Source organism: Alligator mississippiensis, chromosome 16, assembly GCF_030867095.1.
Source record: "Alligator mississippiensis isolate rAllMis1 chromosome 16, rAllMis1, whole genome shotgun sequence".
NCBI lineage: Eukaryota > Metazoa > Chordata > Crocodylia > Alligatoridae > Alligator > Alligator mississippiensis.
Window position 1 is genome coordinate 31,070,541 of NC_081839.1, and position 20,971 is coordinate 31,091,511.

General features: G+C 65.2%; 1 protein-coding gene across 3 annotated transcripts; it reads left to right on the forward strand.

Moving 5' to 3' along the window:
• Positions 1–970: 970 nt before the first annotated feature.
• USP2 (ubiquitin specific peptidase 2) lies at positions 971–20,023 on the forward strand. 3 transcript variants are annotated; one of them, XM_059719953.1, is made up of 13 exons: positions 971–1,054; positions 4,377–5,149; positions 16,041–16,091; positions 16,543–16,666; positions 16,961–17,072; positions 17,165–17,275; positions 17,836–17,900; positions 18,073–18,176; positions 18,261–18,341; positions 18,594–18,672; positions 18,864–18,971; positions 19,399–19,519; positions 19,667–20,023. In XM_059719953.1, the coding sequence occupies exons 2-13, from the start codon at positions 4,418–4,420 to the stop codon at positions 19,752–19,754; spliced, it is 1,776 nt and encodes a 591-aa protein (XP_059575936.1). In that variant the 5' UTR covers positions 971–1,054; positions 4,377–4,417; the 3' UTR covers positions 19,755–20,023. The 3 variants fall into 3 exon arrangements, with proteins under 3 accessions (XP_059575936.1, XP_059575935.1, XP_059575937.1); XM_059719952.1 differs by lacking the exon at positions 971–1,054 and adding an exon at positions 2,779–2,863; XM_059719954.1 differs by lacking the exons at positions 971–1,054; positions 4,377–5,149 and adding an exon at positions 12,662–12,848.
• The last annotated feature ends 948 nt before the right edge of the window (positions 20,024–20,971 follow it).

Sequence of the window (20,971 nt, forward strand, 5' to 3'; positions counted from 1 at the left end):
GGCCTGGGTGGAGTGGGTCCATGAGGGGTTCAATTTGGTGTCCCACCCTGCTAAGAGCTTCGCCGGGCCCCCTCTCATCCCAGCCCCCAGCAGCCGTCCGCTGGTCGGAGGTGACCCTGCCCCGGGAGGCAGCGGATGCCCCGTGGTGCTGGGTACGGCTTGTTGAGATCTAGGGTAACCTCCAGGCTGGGACATTGTGTCTCTGAGGCTTTGACTCCGCTTTAGCACCTGGGTAAGCAAGAAATGCCTGTGCCGTGATGGCTCTAGCGCGCAAGCAAGCACTGGGGCTGGGTAAGCCAAGTCCATGGGGACAGTGTCGGTGCAGGGAGCAGAGCAGCATCCCCCGGCAAGGTTACCGGGGTGGGGACAGAGCTCTGGCACCGTGGCCCAGGCACTATTGCCAGCAGGTTTGGGAAGGCACAGGGTCCCCTCCGTCATGCCCAGCCAACCGGCTCAGTGACCGCCCTCGTGTGCAGCCCAGCACCTCCAGGCCAGCTCTGCAACCTCCTGGAGCACTTGGGGGTTGTCTGAGGGGACCAGGCCTCTCTCCTCACCCAGAGGTGGAGCCAAGCCCCTGCCTGTCTCACAGAAGGCATCTCTGGGCTGCCAGGCCTTGGCACACTTTCCTGCCTTGAAGCTTCAGCTCCAGACTACTCAAGAGGGAACGGGGCAGTCTAGTGGTGAGGGCTGAGAGCCAAGACTCCTGGGTCCCATTCCCAGGCTCGCCTCTCCCTCGCCACATGACTGTGGACCGGATGTGTCTGTGCCTCAGCTTCTCCATCTGCACAATGGGACTAATGACAGAGCGGCAGCCTCCCAGGGAGGGTGGAGGCCTGCCTGAGTCACTGGGGCCTGCTGCGGCCTTTGAAGTCCCAGGTGCTATAAAAGCACCGAGAATTATTCCAGAGAGAAGCTGGGCTGGTCGGGATCCTCCCACCTCGAGGTCTCAGGACAGGTGTCTGGTCTCTTGCAGTCCTGGGGCCCAGGATGGTGTGACACAGCCCGGGACGCTCCGCGGAGCAGGCAGCTGGCACAAAAGTGGCGATCTTAGATGGTAAGCGGTGAGGGGCCCTCCCGACACGGGGCAGAGGCACAGGAGTGCCTGGGGACAGGGCACTGGCACATGATCGATGTCCTCAGATGTAGCCTGACGCTGGGGCTTGGCCTCTGTGGTCTTGCAACATGTTCTGGCTGATACCTCCCCCGTCCCCCATAGCTTTGAGCTCATATTATGTTTCTTGGAAATGAATTTCCACAGCTGCTTGTTTCACCCCAGAGGTGGCTGCCTCGGTCCTGGCTGGGGGGCTGTCAGGAGAGGTGCTTTCTGCGTCAGCGGGGGGACACGGTCATCAGGGGGAGAGTCCAGCCCTGCGTGTGGCTCATGAGAGAAGGGGCCCTGTTGCAAGACGGGCACTGTGTGGGGGGAAGAGGGACTCGGAGAAGTGGGGCTATGGGGTGGGCACTGAACTGGGGCTGGTCTGTGCCAGGACTGGGCCCTGCAGCTGCCCTGGCACCAGGGAGCCTGCTCTGGGCTAGGCTCCGGGGCAGCCCAGAGGGTGTCTGTGCTGAGCTCACCTGCTGCTGAAAGGGGCCGGGAGCTGCGTGGCCTGTGCCCCGTGAGCAGTCCCCATACACCCAGTACCCGTTGGGTCGTGCCACCCTTCAACGCGGCTCCTACTTGCCTACAAACCAAGCCCCTGCCATGCCAAGGGCAGCGGGGCTGGGGCATCAGCTCCTGCTGATGGAGGGAGGGAGCAGCCTCGCCCCAGGTGGATTATTCACCCCAGCGGCCTCCTCCCCAAACAGGTCTGTGTGCTCGGGCTGGCTTTGCCGGCTCAGCGTTCCCGACCCACTCAGGGATGATTGTTTCCTCGAGAGGACGGGATCCCAGCCCGATGCTGGCGCAGCCCAGAGGCCCAGACAGAAAATCCCTGGGGCGTGGGCAGGGGCTGAGACACTGCTGTCCTGGGCCTGAGCAGCCGAGGCACGAGCGTGGTTAGCATAGCCTCCCCGGGACCCGTGACCTCCCTCCAGCGGCTTCCGATTTCACGTGGATCGCTTTCACCCGCCCGCCTGCCAGTGGAAAATCCAAAGCTCCTGCACCGCGATGGGGCCCGAGGGCCATGCACGGCCCCCATGACCCGAGCCCCTGCGCCTGGGGGGCCTCGGCCCCTGCTGGGGGGCATCATTAGGGCACAGACAGGGGCCTGGGCTGCTAGTGCTGCTAGTGCTGACAACTCTGGGTGGCTGAGCCGGACCCAGGTGGACCCGGCATCCTTGGACTGTGGGGCAGGACTCGGGCTGCCTGGGAGAGCAGGCGGAGGCCAAACCCGGTGCTCCCCGGCCGGCGTGGCTGCAGGGGGTTGGGGCTCAGGACCTCTGGAGCTCCCCCTGGCTCTGCATACTGCAGCCGAGGCCCCTGCACATCTCTGCCTGCTCCGTCAGGGCCTTGCTATGTGTCCCCAGCTGCTGACCTCACTGCCCTGGGGCTTGTGGCTGTGTCACCGGCACCGTGGCATGTGGGTCAGCAAGGCTCCGGGGATGGGTGGCGTAGCAGATGCTTGGAGATCCCCAGCAGTGAGGCACGGCGGGTGTGGGTCAGCCTGCCCTCGACCGTGGCCCCTGTGCCAGCGGCAGGCAGCGCGCCGCACAGCCGCTCCAGCCAGCGAGTGTGTGCCAGCCCCGCCCTGGCACCCGGCCAAGCGTGCCGAAATCCCGCCCAGCCATGCCGGGGAAGGGTTTTGAATCAGGGTCGTTGCCTTGGTGACCGGAGACTCTCGGAGCCATGCGAGCCGCTGTCCTGAAAGTGTGGGGAAGCGAGCGGCGGGCCCACAGGACTGTCCAGGGGCTTCCCCGGCACCAGGTAATGTCCCTAGGTCCCTTGGGGACCAGCCAGAGCCCAGGCCTGGGAGCCCTGACCCTGCCCCATGCCAGCGGCTGCCCCTCCGCATGGAGCTGCACCAGCAACAAACTTTCCTCCCAGTTGCAGCCCAGCGGGTGCCCAGGTGCGCCCCCCTGCATCTCACCTGGGGTCTGTTGGGAAGTGGGAGTGGGGGGGGGTGCTCTTGAGAGCAGTGCTTGTGACCCACCAGGCTCTGTTGCGGCGGGGGCAGGGGGTGGGGAGCTGGCCAAGGGGGTGCCCTGGGCACCCCCTCTGGCATGCAGTAGTGCTTCTGCCTTCAGGGCACTGCCCAGGGCTACGGACACCAGTAGGACTCCAAACTCCTCGGTGCTGTTGCTAGCTCTGCTACTGACTCATTGGCTGGCCTTGGGCATGGCACTTACCCCACCCTGGGTCCAAACTTGACTGACTGCCTGTAGTGGGCACTTCCAGCCATGGGTGTGATGCCCCCCAGGGGCATCTCCCCCCCCCCCACATCCATCCCATAGGTGCCCAGAGGTGAGGCTGGCACCAGGAGTCTTGGCCTGGCGTCTTTGCTCTCCTGTGCTGCCTCTGGTTGGCCCCCAGTCTAGCCCAGTAACACCCTTCCCCCCTCCCATCCCAGAGCTCTTGAATTGGGTCAGGTCTTCCCCCACCCCCAGCCCTTTCTTGCAGCAGCCTGGAGCAGAGCTGGCAGCTCCTGAATAGCCCCGGCCTCTGCTTCTGGAATACCAAGGTCCCGAGGCCGGCAGGGGAGGGGGCATTCCCATGCTCAGCCGCTCCAACAGGGCATCCCGTGGGCATCACAGTAGCATGCTCCAGCCGGAAGCGCGCTTGCGGGGCTGAATTATTGATGGGGCAGCAGCGTCCCTGGGCAGATCAGGTGTAGCGTGGCTGGGAGCAGGTGGCAGGGCCTCGCTGTGGCCCTGATCCTTAGTCTTCCCATGGTTTCCCATCACCCTTCCTTCTCTCTGCCCCCCTGCACTCCCAGGTCCAGTCCTTCGCTCTGTTGTCTTCCTCTGACCACAGTGGGGCACGAGGGGGTCCAGCTCCCGGTCTCTGCTGCACGTGCCGGTCAGGCTGTGGGGAGGGGAACTTCTGAGGTCATGCTCCACACTCTGGCACCTGGGCTGAGACTGTACAAACTCATTCTCCATGTGGCTGCATGATGGGCAGGGCTTTCGGGCCTTCCAAGCTCCCTGGACACCCCTCCAGTCCCTGGGCCCCGGCACACTGGGATCCAGTTCTTTTCTGCCCACCATGTGTCACTGACTGCCCCTGGGAAGGTGGGGAGGACAGGCAGTCCCCTGCCAGGCCATGGCTCCCTCCTAGGGGCTGGGGGAGCAGGTTGTAGTGAGGCAAGTGGTAGGCGGTGCTGGAGCCTGCCCCCCCGGCAGGTATGGGCAGAGGGCTCCTTCCCCCTGGGTCCCCCCTGGGCATGTGGAGATGCCCTTTTCCAGCCTCTGACCCCTCTCTCTGGGCTCTCCTCCCACAGTCGATGCTGCCAGTGGTGCTCACCCAGCCCCGGCCACCAGGATGTCCCAGCTCTCCTCCACCCTGAAGCGCTACGTGGACTCGTCCCGCTACGCAGAGACCACCTACAGCAAGACCCCCAGCTATGGCTCCTACTCCTATGGCTCCAACCTTGCCACCTCCTACCCAGACAAGGACAAAATCGGCTTTAAATTTGGCCCCACTGGCACCTACATGGCCCCTAGCCATCTCCGTGCCACGGGCTCCTCCCCGACCAGCTATGACCCGGGCCGGCTGTCCCTGCACTCCGACCCCAGCATCCGGCTGAACCTGGGCTACAGGCACGTGCCAGGGCGACCAGTGGGTACCAGCGGCCTAAACGGGGGATCCTGCTACTCCTATGCTGGCTCGCCCAGCAGCCCCACCAGCTACATCCCAGCGCCGGCCTCCCTGAGCCGCAAGAAGTCCAGCAGCCACTCGGACCTGGCGCGAGAGTTTGCAGGGCTGCACATGTCCGAGTCGTACCGAGTGGACTCTCCTGCCCGCAGCCCCGTCGTCGCCCGCAACCGGCCGGAGCTGTGCGCCCTGCAGAGTCTCTACCAGGCCGCCAGCCGCTCGGAGTACGTTCAGGAGTACCTGCAGTCCTACAGCCGCAAGGGCGGCCGCCCCCTCGCCAGCCCTCACCCCTCGGCCCAGGAGATTATCACACCCACCCTGCGCACCCCCAGCCACTGCTTGAGCCAGCCCTGGGAGCGCAGCCAGAGCCGCACCGACTTACCTGCCAGGGATGCTTCGGTAAGTGCCGCGTCTCGGCCCGGGAGGTAGAAGGCGTTGGTGCCTGGTTTGAGGTGGGGGTGGTCAAACCAAGATGCAGGTCAGCAGCAGTGAGCAAATGAGCATGGCAGTGTTGTGCAGTGGTTAGAGCAACAGTGAGAGAGGCCGGACACCTGGGCTCTGCTCCCATGTCTTACGTGGGGCTTGGTGTGCTGGAGCAGGCGGCAGGGTGCCTGGGTCCTGTCTGTAGCCCTGCGTTGGGGCACCCTGAACCTAGCCAGTGCCTGACCTGCAGAGCTGCGCTCACTGGAGCCGGCTGTCTGGGGGACCCCTGCCCTGCCCCCTGGGTCCTGCCTCCCTCGACGAGCGGTGCGGATGGGCTGTGCCATCCACAGACAGCCCTGGCTGCAGGCAGTCCGTGCACCCGAGCCAGGGAGGGTATCAGGGGTGAGGCTGAGCCAACTCGCAGGCCAGGGGCAGGGGACGGGCAGGGCACGCGGTCACATGGGTAGGTCTGAGAAGGGAGGGCAGGTCCTGTGCAGAGCCCTGCACACACGGGCAGTCCCGCATAGAGGAGCACTTGGCATCTCTCCTCTCGTGGTTACCGTCCGGACGTGGACCCGTCTCCCAGACACCTGCGTGTTGGCCATGCTCAGGGGGGCTGGCACCCTGTGGTCAGGCCCTGCCCTGCAAACCTCTCACCCCTGCTCCCCACCTCCAATGACAGCAAAGTGAAGGGCTGGCTGTGGGGAGTGCAGACACTGAGCTGCCCAGGGGACCAGGCAACAGCACAGGGCAGGAGCTCCCTGCTCATAAGCCCCAGCTACCCGAGTGGTCATGCTAATCCAGGTGGGGTGCGGGGGTCTGGATTTGCTACCCCTGCGTGCCCAGGTCTACCTGGCTCCGTGCATCCTCTAGCACCAAAGGGATGTTCAGGGCTGCGCCAGTTGCTCCGCAGGGGTCAGGGTGCTGCAGGCAGGAGATGTTGGCATGGGGGCAGTGCCCAGGGGAAGGGTTCCAGGTGGGGACAGGCGGGCAGCTCTGTGTCCTGGGGAAGGCCAGGCCAGCTCGGTGCTCCCTCCAGTCCCGGATTGTCTGCTGGTGCTCCAGCATCCAGGCTGCCCATGTGCTCACAAGCCTTGCACACCCGTCCCTCCTGCCCCAGACCCATCCAGGGGGCACTGGCTTTGTGATAGCCCCTGCTCGCTGAGGTCACCGAGCACAGCAGAGCCCCCACAAAAACCTTGCACTGGGCAGGGGGTTCTGCATACACACCCCTACACACGCACAGAGGGGTGCATGGGCACACGGACACACATGCGCAAGTCCACACAGTCTGGCTGCTTCTTACATGTACATACCCACACACACACGCACATTCACATATTCATGCCACCTACACACACCAGCTCACAGCCTGGCTTCCTCTCCCATGTATGGGCATACACACACTCCGGCACTCATGCTTCACACACACACTCACCACCCCACCCAACACACACACATTCACACATCACCTCCACCTACATATAGAAACCAATGCACTCATTTTACCCCTGCTGTGCACAGACCTATATATACACACACATGCACTCCACTGCCCCCATTTGCACACACACTCCCCCGCCCCTGTACACCTGCACACACACACAGGGCCATGCTCACCTCTCCTCCCCCAGCTCCCGCGATGGGCTCCTGCTGGGACGCGTGAAACTGCCCAAGCTGGCCCTGCTCTGGGCATGCCAGCCTGGCTGCGTGTGGATGTTCCCGAGACGTGGTTGAACAATGACGCTTGTTATGTAAGCTCTGCCGCGCAGAGCCGGGAGAGAGCGCCAGGCTCGCGCAGACCTCTCTGCTCCGCCTGGGCCCCGATCCCTCCCAGAGCTCCCTGCCAGGACCCTGCCTCCTGCTTCTGACCCCTGCCAGGAGGTGCCTGCTGGTGCCTGGGGGGTGGTGGGCAGATTCTGCAGGGAGCAGTCACTGCCAGGGGTGGGTTGGGAGTGAGGGGCACCGAGGAGCCAGGTAGCACATGCTAAGTGTGGGCCCAGCTGGGGATACAGCAAATCAAGGCAGCCGCATGCCCCCTCCCTGCCCCTGGCACCGGGCCCAGCACAGCCCGTTCTGTGCTGCTTGAGTGCCCGGCTCGCCCTCGCCGGGAACAAGAGCCAGGTGACGTAACCCGGGCTGGGCCGGGCTGCGCCGGCTGCTGGAGACACCGTCGAGGGAGGCTGGTTCGGCCTGCGCCAGAGGCTGCGTCATGCATGACGGGGGCTCGGATAGGGACCCGCGCTCGTCTCCCAGCTGGGGTGAGGGGAGCTTGCAGTGCCTGCGCTACACGGGGCACGCGGCACGAGACGGCAGGATTCCTGCCTTGCTGCTGTAGGGCTCATCTGATGCCTCCTCTGCTCAGCTTGGGCACCTCGAGCTGCTCTGCCGAGGACCCAGGGACCCCGGGAGCTGCTGGGTGGGAGGGGTCCGTGCCATGACTGCCCCTGGCAGCCAGGAGCCAACCTCCCTGCAGCACCTTGCACTGTCAGGCTGGGGCTGGACCAGAGCTGCAAGAGGGTGGGGGCACCAGGGAGCACCTGGGCAGCCCGATGGCCACCGTTTGTCGCTGTGGGGGCTGTAGCCACCACCAGCCGCCTGCGCTTTTGCCATGGCGTCTGCTTCTCACCACGCTGCTCCAGGAGCATCGGAGCGTGTCCACCCTGAGCGTTGCATGGAGACAGCCCATTCCCCATGGCGTGGCCACTCTGCGTACACGCCTGCACCTGGCTCCCATCCTGCCCGCACCCACACCTGGCAGCACACGGTGCTCAGAGCCCAGCAGAGAATTTTGCGCTCCAGGTTCAATCAGGCACTCGCTTCTGCCCCTGGGCACCTGCCTGGTCCCAGTCTGCTCCCACCCCCTGGCCCAGTATAGGACTGGGAGCAGTGACCCTGCCCTTCAGTTCATCCCTGCTGGATTTGCACCCAGGGGTGGTTGGTAGGAGCCAGAGGGCAGCCTGAGCAGGGGGATTTGTGCGGCTGGCCCTGCCCTACCCACGTCCCTGAATTGCAGTGGGGAGGAGGGGCAGAGCCAGCCCCAGCCGCGTGGCTGCCCGGGGACAACAGAGGAGAGTGCAGGTGCTGTCCTAGCCCTGCCCTTGAGGCCTCAGTGCAGACGTAAGCAGCCAGAGCTGGGACCAGCCAGGCCCTGTGTCCTGTCTGAACGCTGCTGCGGGGGGGGGCAGGACAGCACGAGACAGGAGCCTGCTGGGGCATTGCCACCTCCCTCCTTGCTAGGCAGTCATGGGACTCGGGGAGCCTCCTGCAAGCTCTCATGCAAGCCGGGCCTGGCCCCCACCTCCGGGAGCTCCCCCTGCCAACAGGAGCAAGCTGCCCTGTGATGCCATATGCTCGTACCCTGGGGGGAACCTGGGACCCTGCTCCTTTGTGCCCTTCCCAGCTGAGCTGAGTCCCAGCCGGGGGAGCTGGGCTGGGACTCCAGCAGCCAGTGCCTGCCAGGCAGAGCCTTACACAACAGACTGGCCCAGGGGCAGGTGGGCTGTAACGTGGTGCGGTCCCCCCCAGAGGCAGCTGCATCTGGGAGGCTTCAGGTGGAGGTGGCAGAGCATCCTCATTCTGCCCTGTCTCCTTGCCCCTCTCTTTTCCCCCTGTCATCTCACTTCCCTGCTCTGCCCAGCTCTGGGGCAGGGGACCCAGGGCAGGACGGGAGCCTGAAAAGGGCAGACCTGGGGCTCCCCATCACACATCCCCTCGCGTGGGCTCAGACAGCTCTGGCTGGGTGGAGTGGGGCACCAAGCCAACAGCCTGGCACAGCACCGGGGGCAGCTTCTTCTGCTGTCCCCTACAGCTGCTGCCAGCTGTGCCAGGACAGGGGCAACGCTCCCTGTCTGTCTGCCCTTTGCTGCATGCCCCCGGCAGCCTGGGCCTGAGCTCCCAGCACTTCCCCTGGCAGAGCAGGCCCCTGCCTCTGATCACTCCAGCCTGACCCTTGAGCTGCCACGGGGACACGTCCCCAGCTGGCAGGCTTAGTTGGCCTGGCTGGGTTGGAGCACCACAGCTGCACGGCTGGCTGGTAAGCAGCTGGCTGAGGGGGACGGGAGCGTGCAAGCTGCAGCATAGACCCCAATCCCAAGCACAGACCTGCTGCTCGAGCATTGCAAAGCGCACGGTGTTGCAGGCCCCAGCTCGACCACTGCAGCTGCACAGGAGGGACTGATCTCCGCCAGGCCCCCAAATCACTGCCGAGTCTCCCAGCTGCTCACGGTGCTAGCCGGCAAGTGCTGCCTGCGTCCCATGGCTGCCCCATGCGGAGCTTGGACCAGAACATCCTGTGCTCCTCAGCATGACGTTCCAGCCGTGCTTTTTCCAGGCCAGGAAGCACAATAGCGATCGTAAGCAATAATTAAACCGCGGACGGCAGTGCTCGCGGCCACGGGCCGCAAGCAGGCGGAGGGGCACCCGGCGCTCCGATCGGTTCTGCCCCATTAAGCAGGCACCGGGGCTGTGTTGGGTACAGTTAGGTTGTCCTGGCGGTGCCTTTGCAGCCGCGCCGGGTCCCTCTGCCCCATAATCTAGCCTGAGCCACTCACTCACACGAGCTCTTGCAGCATGGGGCCGGTAGCCTGGACGCCTGGGTTCAGTTCTTAATGGCAGAGGAGGAGCGGGCTCCAGCGACTAGAGAAGGACTCCTGGGTTCTTCGTAGCTCAATCTTTCCTGGGCTCAGTGCCTCAATTTACCATGCAGCAGGACTGTGGGGCTTCTTCAACACACACCCGCCAGGCTCTCCAGGAGGGCTGGGAGGAGGGAGAGGTGGGCCGGCAGCTACCTCTGGCCCCTGAACCCGTGCTGCACCATTGACCATTTGGGGCAGCGAGTGACGGCAGCATCTGGTGGCCGCAGCCATCCAGAAAATTGCCGGCAGCATTGACGCTTCCACCCCCAGCTGGATCACCGGGCTTGGCCTCCAGCCAGTCCTGTCCTCTGTGCCCTGTCCCTGTCCGCCAGGCTCTGGGCACCCTTGCCAGGCAAGGGCATTGCACGGGGACCTTGTCATTGTGCCCTGCCAGGAACATGGGGGCTGGGGGATGCTCCCCAGGGGGCCATGGGCTCACGTGGCACCGCGCTGTTCTATCAATAACCCGGCTTCTGGGAAGCCCGGCCTCAGCTGACCTGCGGCTGCTCTCCAGGTTCCAGGAGCTGCCACCACCGTGTGTTTTACAGCCACGACTCCTGTTACCCCCCATCCGGGGCCATCGTGCTATGTCCTCCTCCCATCAGGCGCCAAGGAGACGGGGCAGGGTGAAGCCCTGAGGCCTAGAACAGGGGAGGCTGTGCAGCCTGGCATGGTGCGTCCTGCCCGGCAAGTGTGGACAGTGCCAGCAGCCCTCGTCTGGCTGCAGGTGGGTGGATGCTCAGGTCTGGGGCTAATGTGGGTCTAACCCCACAGGCCCTGGTGAGGAATCCCAGCTGGATGGCCATGCCCCAGCCTTGCCAGCATGGCCTCTTCATGCCCATCTCTTGCCTGTGGCTATGAGCACAAGGGATAGTCTGGACCGGGCATGACAGTTGCCCTCTGCTCTCTCCTCAGGGCCGCACAGGCCTTGACTTGGCGGCTTGGTGCTCGCTCACCCTCCCTGCACCAGTGTCTGCCCCAGCACTTGCCTCTGGCTTTGCGCCGGCTCCCACGGCTGTGCTAGGGCATCTGCCCAAGGTGTGCGTCGGGGCCTGGCTGCAGGGAGCACTAGCAGTCTGGCTTCTTGGCACACAGTTGGCTGGGGCTTGGAGTTCACAGCGGCCGGGCAGGTGTCAAGACACGTGTGTGCATGCGGTGTGCAGAATTCAGGGTGTCTGGCACCTAATCTGTACTTGGATGCAGCATATCGTACAGCTTTCTACTGTGCGTGTGCTCTGTGTGTATACATGTGCACACTTAGTATGTGCACACTTTCTGTGTGCATAGTGTGTGTGTGTGTGTGTGTATGCATGCTCCCTATGCACGATGTGTGTCTGTGCATGCTTTGTGTATGTCTGTTTGTGCATACTCTGTGTAAGTGTATGTGTGCACACTCTGTGTGCATGCTCTGTATGTGCGTGTATGCTCTGTGTGCATGCTGTGTGTGTGTGTGTGCATGCTCTGTGTGCATGGTGTGTGTGCATGCTGTATGTGCATGTATGTGCATGCTGTGTGTATGCATGCTGGGTGTGCATGTATGTATGCATGCTGTGTGTCTGTGTGTGTACATGCTTTTTGTGCATGCTGGGGGGGGGGGTGTGCGCATGTGTGCAGGTAAGCACTTGTAGTCTGGTGTGTATACACCGTTAGCAGCGCCTGCCTGCCCAACTTGTATGCACGCGTGTGGGCTTCTCCCTCCTGTGCCGGTGCATGTGCTGTCCGCTGTACATAGTAGCTGTGACGGGCACACATGGGATGGCTCTGCCAGGCCAATTGGTACACGGCCCCCTGTACATGTACACAGAGCTCAGCACGGCAGCAGGCATCTGGGAGGAGCAAATCCAAGTCCCCTGCAGATGAGTAACACTACAAGATGCCTCTTTGGATATTTTTAACACTGCCAAAAATAGTCCTGCCTCCCCCCACCACAGCCAGCTCCCCGGCAGGTCTGTGCACCCGCACTGGCAAGGAGGTGGCTGCCGGGGGATAGGGACCCCTATCCTCTGCACCCCAAGGAGACCTCCAGCAGCCAGGCAGGATCGGGCCAGTGTGTCCGGCAGGACATCCTCTGGCCCCCAAAGCCCCGGAGCCAAGGCATGCCCTGGCTGGCAGTGGCATTTTATTGGAGGGGCACCAGGCACGGGCACCAGGCACTAGAGACAGTGGCGGCCTTAGGGGAGGGTAAACCAGATGACTGCCCGGGACCCCCTCACTTTAGAAGGCCCCAAAATTTTGCAACAAATGTCCAACTTGCTTGTAGATCATCAAAATTAAGCCTCTAAAGAGTCCCAAATAATTCTCTTGCCCAGGGCCTCAACAACCCTAAAGCCACCACTGCCAGAGAGGCAGGGCAGCCCTCGCCCCGCCTGCTGCCTGCAGGTGAATGCAGGGCAAGGGGGCAGGCTGCCCGGGGGGGCCGGTGCAGGGCTCCCAGCTGCCCCCCGGTGCCAGGGGGAGGATGCAGGGCAGGAAGGTACCCACAGTCCCTGCAGCTCCCCCAGCCCCCAAAGAGTGGCTGGCACCCGGAGGAGGGGTGCAGAGACCCCCTGAACCCTTCCGCCCCACCCTGTGTAGCGGTGGGTGCTGCCCCCCTCCAGCTGCCCCTGATGCCAGGGGGAGGATGCAGGGCAGGAGGGCACCCCCAGCCCCCGTGCCCCCCCAAGAGCGGCTGGAGGCGCCCCCGGTGCCAGGGGGAGGATGCAGGGCAGGAGGGTCCCCGGCTGGCACCCCGCGGAGGGGCCGGTGCTCGGCGCTGCGCGGCGCGGGAGGCGGTGCCAGTGGCGCGGCGCTGCCAGCCCTGCCCGCGCTCCTCCTCCCTTTGATGTCAGCGCGGCTCAGGTGCCGTCAGCAGGGGCCGGGGCCGGGGCCGGGGCCGGGCCGGGGCGGCGGGGCCGGGCAGCATGCGGACCTCGTACACCGTGACCGTGCCCCTGCCGCAGCCGCCGGCCGCGCTGCCCAAGGACCTGCGCCCCCGCGCAGCCATGCCCGGCTCCCTGCTCGTCTCCGCCTTCGTGGGGCTCGTCCTGCACAAGACCAAGGTACCCGGGCTGGGGGTCCGTGCCCGGGCGGGGGGCACTGCCAGAGCCGCCCCTGCCCTGCGCTGCGCTGCCCCGGGAGGCAGGACTCTGACCCTGCGCCCAGCTCTGCCACTGCGTGACCTTGGCCAAGTCCCTTCGCCTCCCGGCACTGGGGTGCCCCCCCTGCACCCGCACCCTGCGAGATGTGCACTCAGCCCCCCCGGCACGGGGTAGAGCAGGCACCGGGGGCGGTTATGTAAGAGTCCCCCGCGTCCCGGGCAAAGGGGCAGGAGCCGCGGGCAGGCCCACATGTGCCCTCCTTGTGGCCCTGTGTCCTCGTGTCCCCTCCCGCAGATTTTCCCGCGTCCTAGATAAAGCCGGGGGCGAGGGATTAGCTGGCGTCGAGCAGCGTGGCGGGGGGGTTGCTGTGCAGGGGGGGCTCCCGGCTGCTCTGGCAGGAGCGTGGCAGAAGCGTGGGCTGGGGGGTCCAAGGGGCTGCCCCGACACCACAGCAGGGAGGGTGCCCACAGCTGCCTCCGACACCTTGGGCAGGCGGGGAAGGCCGGCCAGCCCCGGCACTCTCGGTTCCTAGTTCTGCACTGGCGGAGCTGGAAGGGGAAGCGCCGGCATGGGCCCTTGCAGCTGCCTCCCCCACCTGGGCAGCTGGGGCCGGTTGCTCAGTAGAGCTGGCCGCCCACGGCGGGGCTGCTGGCAGGAGCAGCTGGAAGGCAAACCAGGGGCCTGGGAGGGGCTGGGGGAGGCAGGAGATGCCTGGCAGCTGAGGCGCCCTTCCATCACCCCCATGCTGTCACGCTTCCCATGGTCCAGCATCTGGGCACCCCCAAGCAGTGCTGCACAGCACCGTGCCCTCCCCACAGCACTGGCACGGGTCTGGGGAGCCCGCAGCAGAGCCCCCGCCTTCCCGCCGCCTGCATCAGAGCCCTGCCAAATTCCTCCAGTGACCCCGAGCCACCGGCCGGCACCACACTCGCCCAGCCCAGCCTGGGCTGTCCCGCGGCCTCCCAGAGAGCATCCGCCAGGCTGCGTCACGGCCCTCCTGCTTGCATCCACATGGTGCCCTGCTGCTGCCAGGTGTCTGCCTGGCAGTCAGGGCACTGTGCAGGGGAAGCTTGCAGCACCGCAGTCCTGACTGGCAGGGTCAGGGCATTGTGGGAGGGAAGCTGACGCCTGCGCACTGCCCCAGGGCTTCCTTCCCCACCCTCCACCCACCATAGTGGGAAAGAGGTGCCAGCTCTGGCCAGAGTGGTGTGCCCGGACACCGGGGTTCCTCACTTCCCCTGCCCATGACGCCCACCCTGGGCAGCCCCTCTTGGGCCAGATCCTGAGAGGGGCCCCAGTGCTGGCTTTGCTGTGAGCTGCGTGGCTTGAGTAGAGACCTGCCACCAAACTGCCCCCTGCTGGGGCACTGCTGGGGGAAAGCTCACAGCGCACATGGTCCACAGGGTGGGGGGGTGTTTTGGGAGAGCCAGAGCCAGGCTGGGACAGGCCCGGGGCAGGGGCTACCAGGCCAGTGCGAGCATCACGAGGGTTTTGGGGGGTACCTGGATGGGGCAGGCAGCATGGTGGAGCCAGGCCAGGGTGGGCAGCACCCGGGTGCCAATGCCAGATCCCCCGCGCTGTCACTGAGGAGCGCGTGTAATGGTATCTGGGCTATTTTGGGCACTGCCAGGCTGAGCCTGCGCCTCCCCCGCGTGCACCAGCTGCTGCTATTTCGGAGCTGCTGGCACGGCCCCCTCCCGTGGCTGGGGGTGGCCTCACGTCATGCAAGAGCTTTAAGCCTGGCAGGGGGAGGGTGTGGGAGTCACCGCCTTAACCCAGCCAGCGCTGGTCCGGGCCTTGCTGACGTCCGGCCAGAGGGCTGCAAAGCCACTGCCCGGCTTCTCCGTACAGCCAGCCCCAACCTTGCTGCTGAGAGGAGAGCCCTGCCTGCAGGGCTGGGGCCAGGACTCCTGGGTTCCTGGAGGGAGTGGGGTAGGTAACATGTGTCACGTGCAGCTCGGGGAACAGGACTCCTGAGTGCTCCTCTCTCCCCTGTCTTCTGTGTGGCCAACGATCCCGAGGGGGACGGGCACTTGCTCCCTGCCCGCCCCCACCCCCCCGGGCTCTGTGCTAACAGGCTCCATTACAGCTTGCCCAGCTGCTGGTATCCGTCACATGAGGCGCCTCGCTAAGCCTGCTCCACTAGCAGGGCCAGGGTGAGCTCACCCAAGGTCATGTGAAACCCTCTGAATCCCCAGTCAGGACACTGCTGTGAGGAAGCTCACAGCACTACTCCTCTGCCTGGCAGAGTCAGGGCATTGCTTTGAGGAAGTCCACAGTGCTGTCAGTGCCCAGGAGATGAGTCAGGTGGGGGGCCCTTACTCCAGCTGCCATGCGACGAGTGGACTTTATCCAGGCCGCGGGTTCCAAAGTCCTGCGCGCTCATACGCAAGCAACCACAGGCCCACGTGCCAGGGGTTTGGGCACCGCCTCTGCACGGGACCTGCCCGGGGTCAGTGTCCCACATGGGACAGCATTGCAACATATGGCAGTCCAGGCAAGTGCTCCTTATGGTCAGGACATTGCCCTGCACCAGTCAGGGTCACCTGGAGCCTGCCATGCAGCACCCTGGAGCTTAGAAAAGGATGAATCCCCCTCCACTAGGAGAGGGGGAAACTGAGGCAGGATGCTGAGAAGCAGCCTGCCCAAGGTCAGACATGGCACCCAGGAGTCCTGCTGCCCCAGCCACCGTGGGGGGCTATGCTCCGGGGGGCAGCAGGGCCCTGACCCCACAAGCACAGTGATTCGCCAGCGGCAAAGGGAGCCAGTCTGGCTCTGATGCTGGCCACGGCTGCCTTACACCAGGCGTGGGCCAAGCCAGCTCCCTCGGCAGCCTGCAATGGGGCCTTGCGGAGCTGCTCCGTCCCGCAGTGCCCCTGTCTGAGCACAGCCATGGGGGGCTGTGAAACCCTGGGGCTGCCACGAGGGAGTGGGAGGGAGGTGGGAGCAGCAACCTGGCCCCCGCAGGGCAGGGAGGATGAGTGCGGCTGCCAGGGGCAGCACATGTAAGACTGCTCCTCCCCTGCATGCCAGGGGGCTAGGGTGGTGCTGGGGCCAGAGCCACATCCCCCCCTGGCTCCCTAGTCCTGGCCCCTGGAGGGCAGGGTCCTGCTGGCCGGCCCCCCACTGACCGCCCCCATGCTCTCTCTGCAGAACTCCAAGACGGTGCAGGGTCTGACCGGCCTCCGCAACCTGGGCAACACGGTGAGTCCCCCCCATCCAGCCAGGGTCCCCCCGATGCCCCCACCTCTCTCCCTCCCTGCACCGCCCGCCAGCCATGCGCCCACGTCTCGCAACTGCTGCGGAAACCGCAGCCCTCAGCAGGTGTCCCTCCTTCACGCCGCCTCCACACAGCGCCCACGCAAAGAGGAACCCCTGCAACGGCAGGAAATCCCAGCCAGGTGCCCCGGGGGTGCCCAGAGTCCCCTGGCACCGGCTCCACCCTGCTAGGGCATCCCTGGGGTGGAAGTCCCCTTTGCTTGTGGCTTTGAAGCCCCACTCGGAGCTGTGGCCCTTCCTCCCCTGCGTTCCCCCCCACCCCACCCCAGGGCAGCCTGCCGGAGATGTACCAGAAGGTAGGTCCTGGGCCCCCTTCCACCCCAGCCGGGGGCTGTCATGCCTGCCGTTGCCATGATGTCTCTTCTGCCTCCCCCAGTGCTTCATGAACTCCATCCTGCAGTGCCTGAGCAACACACGGGAGCTGCGGGACTACTGCCTGCAGAGCCAGTACTTGCGGGACCTCAACAACACCAGCCGCATGCACACAGCCCTCATGTCAGGTGAGAGGCTGCGCTGGCCTTGCCGGGCTCCACCTTGCCCTGCAGCCTGTGCTCCACCCCACGGGCCAGGCCACGAAGCACAGGCGCGTTCCCTGGCAGCTCTGTCCTTCCTCCTCGTGGCCCTGCACTGCCTCAGTGCCCCCTCTGCAGTGCCGCAGCCCCCCTCTGCCCTCAGCCAGCCCACCCGGCAGCACCCGAGCCCACGGGGGTGGTGGAGAATGGCCTCCGCACTGGGCAGGGGTAAGCAGGGCTCTGGGTCTGCCACCCCCGTCACCACCGTGCTCCACCCCGCAGAGTTTGCAAAGCTGCTCCAGCTGCTCTGGACCTCGCCGCCCAATGATGCCGTGAGCCCCTCGGAGTTCAAGACACAGATCCAGAGATACGCCCCCCGCTTCGTGGGCTACAAGTAAGGCCCTGCCCAGCTGGAGGGAGGGAGGGGTAGCAGGGCAGCCTGGGCAGGGAGCAGTGCCATCTCACCCGCCCCGCTGTCCCTTCCAGCCAGCAGGATGCCCAGGAGTTCCTGCGCTTCCTCCTCGACGGGCTGCACAGCGAGGTCAACCGGGTGCTGGTTCGGCCCCGCGCCAGTGCCGACAACCTGGATCACCTCCCGTGAGTGGGCATCACTCAGGGGGTGACATCAAGGTGCCCTCCCTGGGATGAGGGAGCATCCCCAGGCAGAGGCACCCAGCCTCTCCAGCAGCTGCTTCTACTACCAGTGCCCCCTACCCCATGGCCTCCACTCTCCCTGCGGGACCAGATTAGGGGTGGGCAGCGGCACAACTGCAGCCCATCAGGGCTTGATCAGGGTAATGCTTGGGGTGGGGAATAGGACTCCAGAGCTGGCCTCAAAGCAACAGGGTCCTTGGCCCCCAGGCACCTTCTCCCCTTGGCCCTTTCCCATGTGAGCATCTGGGACATGCATCCTGCAGAGCCGGGGGTGCAGGCAGGGGCCCAGAGGGCTGAAAGCTGCCCATGATGTCCTGGTTTCCTTGGTCTATGGGCCCTTTGGCACCTGGCACACAGCTGGGCCTGGACATCAGCTGGCAACCCAGCAGAGCTCGAGGCCGGGGGTGCCCGTGCCAGGAGGAGAAAGGGAGGAGCCCGACCCTAGACCCTGGGGTTGGAGGGCTCAGGCTGGGGCACCTCTCACATGCTGCATGTCCCCGCAGGGATGAGGAGAAAGGGAGGCAGATGTGGAGGCGGTACCAAGAGCGGGAGGACAGCCGGATTGGGGGTGAGTGGAGCACAGGGGGCAGGAGGTGCTTTGCAGTTGGGCTCTGTAGCAGGGCCTGGGGATGGCTGGGGAGGGCGCGGGCAGGGCCAGGGCTGTGGGTGCAGCTGGACGGGCAGGCTTAGCACTCCCAGACGAACCCCCGGCGTCTCACTGCTCCTACTCCTGCCCCCAGATCTTTTTGTGGGACAGCTGAAGAGCTCCCTGACCTGCAGCGAGTGCGGCTACTGCTCCACGGCCTTCGACCCCTTCTGGGACCTGTCCCTGCCCATCCCCAAGGTAATGCCCGCGGCCTCGTGCCCCCGACCTGCTCCTGTCCTGCCCGCCCCGGGCACGTTCTCACTCTGCCTCCTCTCCTCGCAGAAGGGCTACGGGGAAGTGACCCTCATGGACTGCCTGCGCCTCTTCACCAAGGAGGACGTGCTGGACGGGGATGAGAAACCGGTACGGGGCACCGGGACTGGGGGCAGATACATGGGCAGGGCAGAACGGACGGATGGGACCCATTAGTCCTCAGGGCTCTGCTGCAGCAGCTGTGCAGGCCCAGGGTGCAAGGCTGCTTACCTTGGGGAGGCACCTCGAGGTGGGCATCGCAGCCCTGGGCCGGGCTGGCCCTGGGCCTGTTTATTCTCATCCCCTACCCGGGGAGCGCCGTGTGCCCCTCGGCCTCGTCCCTCACTGGCCCTGTCTCCCCAGACATGCTGTCGCTGCAAGGCCCGGACGAGGTGCACCAAGAAGTTCAGCATCCAGAAGTTCCCCAAGATCCTGGTGCTCCGTATCCTTTAGTGCAGCCAAGTGCCCCACAGCTGCCATCCCAGCACCGGGCAGCCTGTGGGGATGTGGGGGGCATGGGTGGGGACACCTCCGGATCCAGCAGGACATGGCAGAGGCAGCTGTGGCCTCCTACTCTTCCCCCATGCCCCTATCTGCATGCTGCCCTGGCCCTTTCCTTGACACCGTCCCCAGACCTGAAGCGCTTCTCGGAGGCCAGGATACGCACCAGCAAGCTCACCACCTTCGTCAACTTCCCGCTTAGGGACCTGGACCTGCGGGAGTTCGCAGCACAGAGCTGCAGTGAGTGCCCGAACAGTGGGCAGGGGCCGGGGACTCACACTTGCCCATCACAGGGGCTCCAGTGCCACGCACCCCTCCACAGCCCCGCCACCAAGGGAAAGCCTGTGGGGAGCTGTGGACTCCCCCTACCCCAGACTTGTCTTGCCTTTCCGGGCAGGGCCCTGTCCCAGGAGCCCTGCGTCTCTGTACCCTGCGCCATCCTTCCCACCACCCTCCGTCACAGAGCTGTGAATGGGACCCAGGCGTCCTCGTGCCTCCAGCTGCCCCCTCAGTCCCCAAAGTCATGCTACTTATGCCTGGCGAGTAGGACCCCGGGGTCCCCCACGGGTGCTCTCTGGGGCACCGGCATGGCCCCAGTGGTGCAGAGCAGAGGGGGGACACTGTCCCCTGCCATGGCTAATGGCTATGTCTGTCCCCGCTCCCCCAGACCATGCTGTTTACAACCTGTATGCCGTGTCGAACCACTCCGGGACCACCATGGGGGGACACTACACAGCCTACTGCAGGAGCCCCGTGTCCGGCGAGTGGCACACCTTCAATGACTCCCGGTAAGGCCGGCGCCGGGCAGCCCCACCCTGGGGTGCATGCTGTGGGCGTGGGGCAGCTGTAGGGCATGCTCTGACTGCAGAGGATGAAGGGGCTGTGCGGGTTCCTTGTTCTGCCCCCCTCGCCCTGACGGCCCCCTCTGCCCACAGCGTCACCCCGATGTCCTCCAGCCACGTGCGAGGCAGCGATGCCTACCTGCTCTTCTACGAGCTGGCCAGCCCGTCTTCCCGTATGTAGCTCCTGCCGCCCAGCCCCGGAGCCTGGTGCCCGTGGGGCAGAGAGGACAGGACCACGCCTTGGGGGGCAGGTGCACAGGGCCCTGCCCCAGGCCAGAAGAGATGGCAAGGCTGCCCTTGGCATGACATCTAAGGGGGTTCCCAGCATTGGCTGAGCGAGGAGGAGCAGAGCTGGCACTGAGGAGCTGGAGTTACGGCCTCGCCGTTGGCAGGGGCTGACGTTTAGCTTCGTTTGTTCCCTTTGGTGTGTAATAAAATGCTGAGCAGCGACAGAGGGCACGGGAGCCTGGCTGCGCCCTGTGCCCCGCAGCACGCCGCCCAGGCAGCTTGGGACCGTGCCTCCTTCACCCAGTGTGGCGGCGTCCCCGCAGCCCAGCGCTGGGCATTGCCACCTGCACCCAGGACACCACGGCACTGCAGGAAGGGAAGGACACTGTGCTGCCCCTACCCTGCCCCTTCCTGGGCCAGGACTCAAAGCCCCAGCAGGCCTGTGCCCATCTCAGCTGGCCGGGGGGAGCCTTGTCGAGCTCCTTTGCATCCGTAAGGGACCTTTCTCGGCCCGCAGCCGCTGCCCAGCTCGGCGGGTCCCCGCTTCGGGCGGGTTCTACCTGCCTCCTATACAACGGTGCCTTAAAACATTTGGGGAGTGGCTGGGGGGCCCCATCCCCCCAGGCTGGGCTGTGCCCTGCCCCTACCCCGCTGCTCTGGGGCAGGTTGGGGTGCTCGGCCCTGCCCGCAGTGCCCAGGGGAGCCAGCAGCTTTCCAGGGACCGGCTGCGTCTGCCCCATGAGATCTGCAGCACCCGGCGGGGGCAAGCCCCTGTTCCAAGGGGGGGCATGCAGGGTGGTCATCCCACTGCCCCTGGCCCTGAGAGCCTTTTTTAGCTTTTTCTGTAATTTATTCTCTCAGCCCCTTTCCTCCCACGCGTGTCCAGGGTGGGGGCACATGCAGTGTGCCCGGCGGTTGGCCTGCCCCCCGCACAGCCCTCACTCCCGCAGGGCGGGTCGGAAAGGACCGTGCACGGCTCATGGAGGGGCTGGCGAGGGCACCATGAAGGGGAAGGGGCACCATGGGGGGCTGTGGGTGCATTGCTTGTTTACTGTGTAAGCAAGGCGGGTGGGAGAGCGTGTTGTACAGGAATAAACTGGAGCTCAAACACCCCCTGCTGCCATCCTTGTGCTTCTTGGGTCTCGTCGGGGTGGGGAGAGCCCTGCACGC